The 12,032-nt window shown below is 40.8% G+C and overlaps 1 protein-coding gene across 1 annotated transcript in view; it reads right to left on the reverse strand.

The window, feature by feature from the left end:
* LOC105513787 (adenylate cyclase type 10-like) overlaps nt 1-12,032 on the reverse strand; it is a 32,413-nt gene that overhangs the window by 6,535 nt on the left and 13,846 nt on the right. The window contains exons 8-12 of the mRNA XM_011944804.1: nt 9,111-9,166; nt 8,183-8,336; nt 2,935-3,068; nt 2,121-2,249; nt 346-618 (exon numbers count right to left, since the gene is read on the reverse strand). Coding sequence (XP_011800194.1) covers nt 346-618; nt 2,121-2,249; nt 2,935-3,068; nt 8,183-8,336; nt 9,111-9,166 — 746 coding nt within the window. The remainder of the gene's footprint in view (nt 1-345; nt 619-2,120; nt 2,250-2,934; nt 3,069-8,182; nt 8,337-9,110; nt 9,167-12,032) is intronic.

Genomic DNA, 12,032 nt, shown 5'->3' on the forward strand with positions numbered 1-12,032 from the left:
AAAAAAAAAAAAAAAAAGAAGGAGCTAGAATTCCTGAAATGAAGACAAGACTGAAAAATACAGGATATTTTTTCACTACATCCATGTCTCCTTCATGGTTTAAATGATAATTTTCTTTCTGTTTCTTAGCCATAGGCTTTGAGAGAGAGACCCTCAAACTGGGTGTGGTGGTATGCACCCACTGAGCTCAGGAGTTACAGCCTGGGCAACATAACAAAACTCCATCTTTAAACAAACGAATAAGAGAACCCCTTGATATATGATATTGATGGTCTTTCTGAACACAGATACCCCCACAGGGACTCTTTGTTCAGACCTGAGTAAAAGGGAACAACCCTTCCTTACCTAACTTTGTTTTCTTCTCTTTGGTTTCATCAATTATGTCGATAGAGGAAGGCACTAATATGGGTTCAACAGGAAGCTCTTGGCTCTTGTCGGGCCAGCAGAGCACATGTATATCTACAAGAGCTCTCAACACCTGAAGTAGCTTATTTTTATCCCAGCCAGGCAGGAGGTGCTGCAGCAAATCTATATGGAAGGAGTGACCAATGATTGCAGCATACTTGACCAGTAATTGTTCCTCTGGGCTCAGTTGATCCAGTTGGCTTACTGCTATTTCTGCCAAAATCAATCAGTCAGTCAATCAGCAGTGAACAAGATTTCTACAAATCTAGAATATATCATGTTGAAAGTCCGTACAATTTTTTTAAAAATAAAGATGTGCTTTTCATCTACCCATGTCTACTGCCCCCACCTCAATCCTCCCTACTCCACTTAGCCAAACTTCTTTGCTTATGCTAAGAATAACCTCTGCTTGGGAAACTGAATTTGGACGGGTAAAACTGAATGAACTGGTGGTAAGCCACAGATTTGGGCTTCCCTGGGTATAATCATTCTTGTAAAAGGTCATGCCTCTTGCAGAGCCTGAAAGCAATGACTGTTTGGGCCATTATAAGAGATACGGCCTTTAGTGGCTCCATGAGGCCTCTAAGCACCCATGAGTCATAGTTTCATTCCCCACAGCTGAGCTATTACTTGAGGCTCCAGAGAATAGCCCCTGGAGTGCTATGTAAACTCCTGTGAAAACTCTCATTGAAGAAGGGTACCTGCTGCTGTCCTGTTAGCATCCTGTATTTCCTTCTGAGTAAGAAAAGCCATTGCTAAGTATGGTCTATCACAGTTGTATCAGTGTAAACTGTCTAGTTGAACCTAAAACCTCCAGAGTAAAGAGCTTATAATATAATAGCTAACAGTCATGGAATATTTATTATGTGCCATAATTTATTTAATTTAATCCTCAACTAGCCCCATGAGGTAGGGACTATTATTGTCCTCATTTGACTGATGAGTGAGAAGCTGACTAACTTATTCAAAGTTCCATAGCCAGTAAGTGCAGGAGTCCATGGTGCCCAGGGTTTTCTGACTCTAGAGCCCTGGCCCTTAACTACCATGGTGTCCTGAACTGCTGTTTCATATGTGTGTCTTATTTTCTCAACAAGACCATACTTTACTTGAAGGTATGCTTGTTCATCACAATATTCCTCAAGAGGGCTTAGTATTAGTACCTTGCCCACCAAACACTTGAATAAAATATTAAAATAAGAAAAATTCATTTCTAAGAAGAACATCCCCTCTCCAACTATGCCTGACCGATTCTGATAGCTTCATTATTCTTTATGGCATCAGTCATTCTACTTTGCACTCTTCCTTTTTATTAAACTCTTGCTATGTGCATAACACTGTATCTTCACTAACACCATGGATTTTCTTAAATCTTAGCAACATCATCTCCTTTGCTTACTGTCTACTCTGTAACAAGAATATGCACAAAGGGAAACTCAGGACCTATTTTGTATTAAATAATTGGAAAACTTCTCCAGGTCATCAGTCAGCCCCAAAGAGAACAATAAGCTCATTTAAGTAAAACCTTACTCAAGTAGCATTACAAGTCTTCAAAGAGCTCTTCAGGCAATGCCAGAACTTATTTCTAGAAGGTAGATTTCTTTTTTAGAAGAAATGAAGCCAGAATGATAATGAGAGACCTAAACTCAACTACTCACCAAATTACTAATTGCAATGATATCTGTAATTGGTTCACTTGAGGTCTTCAAGGGACTTACTTTTCAGAAAGGGTGGTAGAAGTACTGTATCCAAGTTCACATCATCCTTGACTGTGCAGACATAAAGTTCCTGGTCTTCCTCAGAGTTGGCAGGAAAAATACTATACATTATGGATTTCATGGCATTGGCTATAAAGAAAACAAGCTATGACTGAGGAAAGCACCATTCTCAGGGACTGTAGTTTTAAAGGCACAAAAATATAATAATTTAGTCAAAAAAAATACCTAAAGGATGAAGATCACTGGAGTGTACCATGGTTTAAAGTGTTTTACCCCACCTGTCTGCCTGTTCTCTAATTTTCTCTTATAAACTAACAACATTCTCTGTACCAATCAGTATCTTACAACTAATCACTATTCCTGTTCACCTTATAACAGCTCTTGCTTCTATTACATCACAGCTCTGGGATGCCTTTCTGCTTTTATACATAATTCTACCCTTTATTCCTCTCCTAATTTCCTCCCTTCTCCCATCCCCCATCCAAATCCTCAAGTCAGCCTTATCATCAATAGTGTACAATTCTTTTTTCTGGACTTTCATGTTTATAAATCCTAATTTCCTATCCCCACCTCTTGGGCTGCTTATAAAATGAACTATTGTAGATTGATTGGATTAAGTTATCCAAGGCAAGTCTTGAGTATTTTCACCCTAATTGTATAAGATTTGTACAGTGTGCTTATCTGGGAAGGCCTAGTGTGGCCCACAATGTTAGCAAGGAAAAGGTATGTACCTCATAAAGGCCAAGTGATTGTCATGCTGGAGAATGAACTTCAGCAGCTGGACCAGGGTAGAACTCTGGGAAGCTAAGCTTACCTGAGAGGGTTTCCCACTTGCTGTTTTCCTCTTCCTCTTTTTGTAGGTCATGAAAGAGCAACATGTCCTTAGAGAGAAGGTCCTGGCGTAGGACCTCGCAATAAAGGGGATTTCCAAAGCACCTGTGAAGGTAGCTGCAGGGAGGTAAGTAAGGGATTGCACGTTAGAGATGACCACTTTAGGGGAGCCAAACGTAATGGTACTTCACTCTGAGGAATCTTCTTTTGTTAAAGTCAGCTCTTCATGACGTACACTAACAGAGGGGGACAGAGGCACAGAAATATAAAAAAGTAATTTCTGATTGGCCTTGAAATGCATTTCGGCAATAACTTTTCTTTCTCAACTATTTTTCTTTTATTGATGTTGAATGTAACTAACATTCCCTTGCTAAAGGGTCTGGCAGAAAGGGGCCTTATCACATATAACTGACACATAAAGCAAGCCACCCAAGACCTAACTGTCTTGTGAAAACCTGGGTGGATAGCCCAGGGAGGCAGCCCCTTACTTGATTACAAGACTGTCTCCCTTAAATCTAGTCTTGGGGCCTCATCATGGTTACTAATGCCATTCTCTCCCCCAACTCCAGTAAGACCTGTGCCTTCTCACTTATATTACGGCACTGGTTCCTCCCTTAATGAAGTGCTCAGTTAGTCCTAGCCACTCACATCTGCAGCTCTTGGGGGATGCTCACCACCTCTAGTTCCCAACATGCCATTCTCAACAGCGAGGTTGTTGCCAACTTCGAAATAGGCATAAGGATAGCTTGAGGGCTCTGCAGGAAATGCTGGGCCCAGCCACACAGGGTGAAGATAGGGGTCAACGTCATCACCATGATGATGGGCATACTGGAGAGCAATGTTTCCAAAAACTCCCAGGAAGCTGCATCCATATACTGGGCCTCATCAATGAGGAAAATCAGTGGTGTTTCCCTCGCTGCCTGGAAAGAACAGCAAAGAAATAATAACCTCTGATTAGAAATGAAGTCATCTGGTTTTCAAATCTACCATGAATTTCCCATCAATAATTTAAATAAAATGTTAACACAGGCTAGAGTTTTCGGAGTAAAATATATTCTAAAGTAAAATATATTATATTTTACTTTATAAATATAAAATCTAGTTCCTAAAAAAAGTACTGGGTTTCTGTGGACAAGAAAATATTCTACCTGAAACATGAAATACTCATCAAAATATTCTCCAAATCAAACTTGAAGCTTTCAAATATTTCATTCTGGCAAAAACTTCATTTGTGTGGGAACTCATAATACCTTAAAACAGCAATTTCCAAACCAGACTATGCACTGGAATCACCTGGGAGTGCTTGCCAGCACTCCCAATCACCAGGCCCCACTCAAACAGACTTTAAAGATCTATTTACTTTTAATCACATTTGGAACTCCCACTTCACTCTCCGCTGCCTCAAGTGACCATTCTAATGTGTTCATTGCATAGTTCTTTGTTTCTATGGCGTTCTTATAAAACATGCGTTGTTGTTTTGTCAAGTAATTGTTTTTAATGTAAATGCAACTGTATTACAGATCTCATTTTAACCTCTCTCTTTCTAACCAGGACTGTGTTTTTAAGATCATTTCATATCACTATGTTTTTATATATTCTCCTGTTTCTAAATTCTGCATTTTATTCCATCATGTTCATGCAAGCACTCATGCCGATACCTCCCTGGCCTCCACACTGTTAAGAACATACTTGTTGAGATATATACCCAGGAGTGGAATTGCTGGGTCTAGAGGATACATGTTATTAAAATTTGACTAGTTGCTTTTAGATTGCTTTCCAGAATGGTTACGTCAGTTTCTATTCATACAGATTTTTGATTCCATAATCCTAGGTTAGAACATGAGTATCTGCATTTTTTTTTTTTTGCTATATGATTCCATTTATATAACATTCTCAAAATGACAAAACTGTAGAAACAACAGATTGGCTGCTGTCGGGGGCAGGCAGGGAGCAGGTGTGGACATCAAACGGCTACAGGAGGCTCCCTGTGCTGGTGCTGCTCTGTGTCTGGACTGTACCAGTGTCAATGTCCGAGGTATATCGTTTTGCAACCTGTCACCACTGGGAACTCCTGCGTAAAGACCCGTAGTGTCTCTACATTATCTGTTATGTGTCTATACAGTCATTTCAAAATAAAAAGTTTAAACAACCAGCTAGTGGCATCCCTTGGCTCTTTGGCTCTTTTTTTCTTTTTTTTTTCTTTTTGACAGGGAGTTTCGTTCTTGTTGCCCAGGTTGCCTCAGCCTCCTGGGTAGCTGGGACTACAGGCATGCGCCACCATGCCCGGCTAATTTTGCATTTTTTTTTTTTTTAGTAGAGATGGGGTTTCTCCATGCCGGCCAGGCTGGTCTCGAACTCCCGACCTCAGGTGATTACACCTCACCTCAGCCTCCCAAAGTGCTGGGACCACAAGCGTGAGCCACCGCACCCGGCCATCCCTTGGCTCCTAAGAGAAGCAGTGAGCCGACAAGTGACTCACAGTAACACTGGAATCCTCAGCGTCATATCAGAGTTGGCCCGGCTGGAACCCGGTCCTTGCAGCCTCCCAGACTCATTCCCGGCCTCGGCAATGGCTGGGAGCACCTCTCCCCACCATCACGGGCCCTGTCCCCTCTGCTTCTTGGCCGCCCCTGGCCACAGCAGCTTTCGAGTTTCCCTCTGGGTGCAGCTGGCTCTTGGACACAGACACCATATCGCCATCACTCTCCAGGCAGACCATGAGTTCCGTGAATGCAGGCAACGATGCTCCAAGCATCCTCTCATTTCTCCTTTTCCAGAAGACAAAGCTCACTTCTTAAAAGTTGCTGTAGGGGGCCGGGCGCGGTGGCCCACTCCTGCAATCCCAGCACCCTGGGAGGCCGAGGCAGGCGGATCACAAGGTCCAGAGATCGAGACCATCCTGGCCAACACGATGAAACACTGTCTCTAACGAAAGTGCTGCGTCTGGTGCATTTTTTTTTTTTTTTACCCGCCTTCCTCTAGGGACGGAAATCATTTACAAAGCAAACAAGGAAGTCGGAGGCTCCCCCAGCTCCGCACAGGCGAACTCGGTGCTTGCCGGAGCCGCTTCCAGAGGAGCCCCAGAGCGGTGGTTCACAGCGGGCGGCAGGAGGCTGGGGTCTCCTTGGGGACCCGGAGGGCCGCGCTGTGCTTCCTGCCCCAATCAGCCCAGGACTAAGTCTCTGGGGTTCCGAGGAGCGGTCCCGCCTCCCCGGCCCGCCCCGAAGGTCCGCGGCACCCACAGGCAGCCGCCGGGTCTCCTCCTCTCGTCGCAGCTGCAGGGACGCGCTGAGCCCTGACAAAGCCAAGTATCTACATTTTTAACAAATACTAGGTAAAGTATCTACATAACTGCATTTAGAAACTACTATTTTAAATTAAACTACTAAAATTTTATTTAGAAACAGGATCTGGAAGAGCAAAGATCTTTTCTTATATGCCATGCTGTGTTGTAGGATGAATCTAAGCTTAAAAGTAGAAAATAACAATGAAGATATCGGCAAATAGGCAGGCCAAGAAATGCCCGAATCAAAGTGTGATGTGGACAGATTAAAATAAACATAAACTATCTCCACATATTAAGAGTTAATGACATGTAGTGAAAGTACCCACTTCCTGAAGTACTTTAATAAAACATGCTTTAACCTTCTTTTGTCTGGCCACGTCATCCATGTGCGAAACTTTGAAGGACAAAGGAAACTGACCAGGAAAATGATTACATGTTAGCATTTAAAATGAAAATCTAATAAAAACATGCAGGTTCTCCAAAAGGAACACAAGACAATTCTATTTTGACTGAGAATGGGTTTCTGCAAGATTGAGCAGAGTTACAAGGGCCAATCCAACATTAATATATAGTTCAAAGGATGAGACAGAAAGTTCATGAAGGGTTAGAGACAGATATCTATCTCCTTTCCATACCAGACTCAGTAAAACCCTTAAAGGATTATGACTAAGGAGTAAATGACAGGTTGAACTTAGCAATGCCATTTTGGGCAGCTCCCAGTATCCCAGTTATTCCAAGTATACCAGGATGAAATCTGTACATGAGACTTGTCAGAACAAGATGCAACAGACATCACGTAACATCGTTTCCTGTGCTAGGCTGAGGCACATGAACTACCAGGAGCCTGAGAGCCAAAGCGAGATGACTGCTAATCTATGTAGGCAAGGGTTTAGAGACCCAAGCAAGGCCTGTCTTAAGAGAGGGATATGTTGAGGGATTAGACAGATCTTAGGGTTCCATTCCAAAATACTCTGCAGAGTGGGTAGATTAGAAGAAGTGATAGAGGATAAATAAAACAAATTGTGGACCAGTGAATTTTTAGCTTGTTCACTACTGGATACCCCATAAATCCTAGACCTCTGAAGGCTTTTGAGATCCAGATGCTGGTTTCAAATGACATATTCTGTGGTAAGGGAACAGGAAGGTAGGGTTAAAAAATAAAGAAATTATAACCAACTCAAGAACACATGGATATAATTCCTGGGGATATGCCACTGGTGAGGGCCACCTTAATGTATTTAGCACTTTAAAATATACAATGCAATCTCTTAGATACCATCTTCTTTAAAATTCACATAAAAACATACAGTACTATAATTGTTATTTCACAGATGAAAAAGCTATGACTCAGAGAGGCTAAGTGATTTGCTCTAGGACATACAACTACCAAGTGTCAGGTTCAATACTAGAATTCACTCTCTTCAAAAGGAGAAAGCCTGAGTTTTGGTGTCAAAGGAATTTCAAATCTTGGCCCTACCATATATATATATATATATGTATATTCTCAGGTTATTAGATTAGAAAACAATCCTAGGTCTGACTTTCCACAAAATATAACAGTAACCCAATTCAGAAAGCCACTGCCTTCATTACCTTCACAAATAAGAGGTCATTAAAAAGGCAGTGAAGTTGTTGTTCCACTATCCCACGAAGGTGTCTTTGTAGGCACTCTTGCCGGTAATAGGCTGGGCATGTATCAATCTCAAAGAAGATGGCCATGAGGGTCTGGATGGCATAGAAGCACTGCTTGGAATCTGCTTCCTTCAGCATCAATGGCAACACCCTGGTGAATATTACTATGGTCATCAAGAATCCCCTGTATGACACGTAGGTTACTCACTTCACCAATCTAGGAATGCTGAATCTAATGACACGAGAGTCTCGCCAACAACGGAAAGAGGCCCCAACAGAAGTAGGTTCTGACTAAGAAAACAGGAGTCTTTACCTATGCCCTTCCTTCTGTGTCAGGAAGTTTATTTCAGCCAACAGCTGGCTTTTTCCATAGCCTTTTCCACCTTCATACAGAACTGCTTGTCCCTTCTTCTGGTGCAAACACCTTTGCTGTGCCATTTGGAAGGCTTCCAATTCTTTCTCCCGGTCTGTAGAGAGACAGGGAGCACCTAACACTCCTGGATATCAATAATCAACATTATTGATTATTCCAGGCTTTTTGGTAGATACTCTATTGATTTGAATCAATTTGCAAAGCTAACTCTCAGAACGGCTTTTTTTTCTCCAGAATTCCTGGAAGAATCTCATTCATTGATGGGGCTTCATATCTCCTTCCAGAAAATCAGTTCTGAGCTAATATATGCTGGTCTTGAGGGCTTATTCCAGAGCCTAAGTAGTAACATTCAGAAAAATTAGGCACCTTGTGGACACAGGTGTCTCTTAATTTTTTGTAAAAATTTTCTTAGTAACAATTTAGTCTTCAAAATCTGTCACTACTATGTAAAAATAATGGACTAATAAGTATAGACTAAAATAAATATAAAGATAGGGGATATATAGTGTGGGTGACAACAGTCTTGGTGCTATTTTCATTATTCTAAGGATGATGAATTTTTCTCTAAAGATGATCCACAATAAGCTGGTCCAATCTTAATAACTAAACTCTAACTTACAAAGATTAAATATTACTAAATGTTGGTGTTTCTCAGGCAGTTATAGGACTTCACCTGAAATTTGAATACTTGACATGGAAAAGAAATAGTAAGTCCTCTTCAAAATGAATATAATTTCACTAAGAAGGTTGCTCTCTATTTTTTAATAAAGCTTAAAAGCATTTAGTCTTACACTGTTTTGTTTTTTAAATCACATTTAGCTGTCTATAGCTGAAACAAATATGATTTAAGTTACAAAAGAAAACATACCTAACAAAGGGCGATTTTTGTTTCTCTTTCTTGCCAAATGTCTTTTTCCAAACATTCTGAAAAAGAACAAAGTGAAATGTATCTGTTAAAAACAGATTAGGAACAGTTGTCTTCATAAACAAATACTTTCAGATAATTAAGGAAGTACAGAGTTCTGAATAAAAAGATTTTTAAAAACTAAAAATTTGAGGGGAGAGGGAGTAAAGAGGGAATATTATTGATTGTTCCAGGCTCAGGGAAGTAAATGAATGGTGAAGTACACAAAGAAAAAAAGAACAAAGATCTGGGTTAGTGACCTATTGCTATTCTCTTCCTGTTGGAGAACAGGATATTCACTGAAGAACTAGCTAAGAGCTAAACATAAAAGCTAAATCTCTCAGACACTAAACCCTCCTTTTGTGTGTCTTATTTCAGCATGCCAGTACTAGCAGCATCTTTTTTTCCAATTTCATGTAATCAAAAACGTATTGTTCTGTAAGAGATCAGAATGAACCTATCACACAATGATACTCACATACATCTTCTGTGGCCAAGATATTCATATATCCTCCCTGGGTTGGAGATGTTTTTCATCATTTTCTCTGGGAGTTTCTTGAAGTTGTAAGCAGGTAGCATGGATCTTAGATATGTTATCTCATCACAGGACACTAAACCTGGATAAGCAGTTATCATTCTGGCCGCAAGACTCACTTTTGGACCAATAACTGTGTTAGAAAGACAGGTGGAGAATTTTTGGACCATGTCTTCCACCTTCCTCCCTTAACTCACAAAGATAACAGTCCAATGTTCTATTCTACCTGTATATTCGTGTCTTGCTACTGCTCCAACCACGCCACAGAATACTGGTCCATTGGTGATACTGATGGAAACAAGTCTAGGGATCAGAAAAGCAATAATGGATAAACATACAGTCAGAAGCCTCCAAGTCAGGCACTAGATCTGCTGCTCCCTAGATCCAGAAGTCTAGTTTTAGAGCTTAGAGCTTAGAATGGAAAATGCCAGAGGTTGCTGTCAGTCTATGTAACATGAGGGGTACAAAGTACTGAATATTAGGGAGAGAACCAAAAGAAACAGAATGGTTCCCCTAATTCAGGAGTTTTAGTTTTAGTTGGGGGTTACAATTAGTAAAAGATTTTCTTTTTTTTTTTTTTTTTTTTTTTTTTTTTTGAGACAGGGTCTTGCTCTATCACCTAGGCTGGAGTGCCTTGGTGCAAACTCAGTTCACTGCAACCTCCGTTTCCTGGGCTCAAGTGATCCTCCCACCTCAGCGTCCCAAGTAGCTGAGACTACAGGCACACACCTCCACATCCAATTAAATTTTTTTTTTAATTTTTGGGAGAGATGGGGTTTCATTATGTCATCCAGGCTGGTCTCAAACTACTGGGCTCAGGCAATACACCCGTCTTGGTCTCCCAAAGCACTGGGATTACAGGTGTGAGCCACCACACCTGGCCAGTAAAAGATTTTTTAAAATTTTACAACTAGGCCAGGCGCAGTGGCTCACGCCTGTAATCCCAGCACTTTGGGAGGCCGAGGCAGGTGGATCACAAGGTCAGGAGATCAAGACCATCCTGGCTAACATGGTGAAACCCCGTCTCTACTAAAAATACAAAAAATTAGCCGGGTGTGGTGGCAGATGCCTGTAGTCCCAGCTACTCAAGAGGCTGAGGCAGGAGAATGGCATGAACCCAGGAGGCGGAGCTTGCAGTGAGTGGAGATCATGCCACTGCACTCCAGCCTGAGTGACAGAGTGAGACTCCATCTAAAAAAAAAAAAAAAAAATTTACATCTGTGGTAAGGCAAATATTTAAATACCATTTGAGAAAAAAAAAAATGAAGGGGTTAACTTTCCCAGATTTATATAGCAAAAGCCAACAGTAGAGTCAGAATGAGAATCCAGGCCTCTTGCCTCTTAGACTGATATTATTTCTACTATACCATATTGCCTCAGATAAAACCGAAAAATGAAAGTAGATCAAGAGGTATCAATACAGGGTTAATGGATCAAATAATGCTAGAATGTCATAGTTAAGGAGTAATCAGAATGTCAGGACTGCAGACAGAAGGCTTTCTGAGGTAAATTTACATTTAGAACAAAATTTTTTTAATAAGTAATATTTTAAAAATTCATTCATGCATACATACATTCATTTCATTCACTAAGCACTGAGAAGTGTGCAAAGTACTGAGTACTTGGCTGGATGTTTAAAATATTCTGCCCTAGAGAAGTTAAGTTTGGGGAGGAGGGTGGTAGGTTTGAGGGAGATGAAGAGATACTTATATATTACCAAGACAAATACTCCATATTAGAGACTGACATAGCACATTAGCAGAGCAAACAGAACAGATGCACTAATTCACACTGAAGAGTCGATACAGTATTCATAAAGGAGAGGACATATGGTTGGACCTTGAAAGTTGAAGAAACTGATAAAGTGGGGGAATGGTACTATCTGGTGGGAAAAGGTAAAGGCTTTGAGATGCCTTGTGTGGTCATGCAAAACTAAGTACTTCAAGATGGCTACAGCACAGACGTGAACAGAGGTGTTTGGAGTAGAGAGAGGTAATGGGAGAAGTAGTCTTACCTCTCTAGGGACGGAAGAGTGTTAGATATATGAATTATTTTAAAAGAGGGCATATACTATTCTAGGTGAGGCAAAAGCCCAAAGGTGGCAAGGAGCAATTCATACATAACAAAATAAGTAGATTTACTCACTGACATAAAAATTTCATGTGACAGGTAACAAGATATGCAGGTGAAGAAAGATATGCAATGAGGCATAGTCTCATATTAAATCTATAAACAATTTTCAGTGGTTCAGAGAGAACATGATAGTAGCAATCATGTTAACACTATTATCTCCTAAGCCATCAAAATTATTTATCTTCCTCAAAAGACAGGATTAAGGGCTCTTGGCTGGG

This window comes from Colobus angolensis, unplaced genomic scaffold (genome assembly GCF_000951035.1).
Source record: "Colobus angolensis palliatus isolate OR3802 unplaced genomic scaffold, Cang.pa_1.0 Scaffold105, whole genome shotgun sequence".
In the NCBI taxonomy this organism is placed as follows: Eukaryota; Metazoa; Chordata; class Mammalia; order Primates; family Cercopithecidae; genus Colobus; species Colobus angolensis.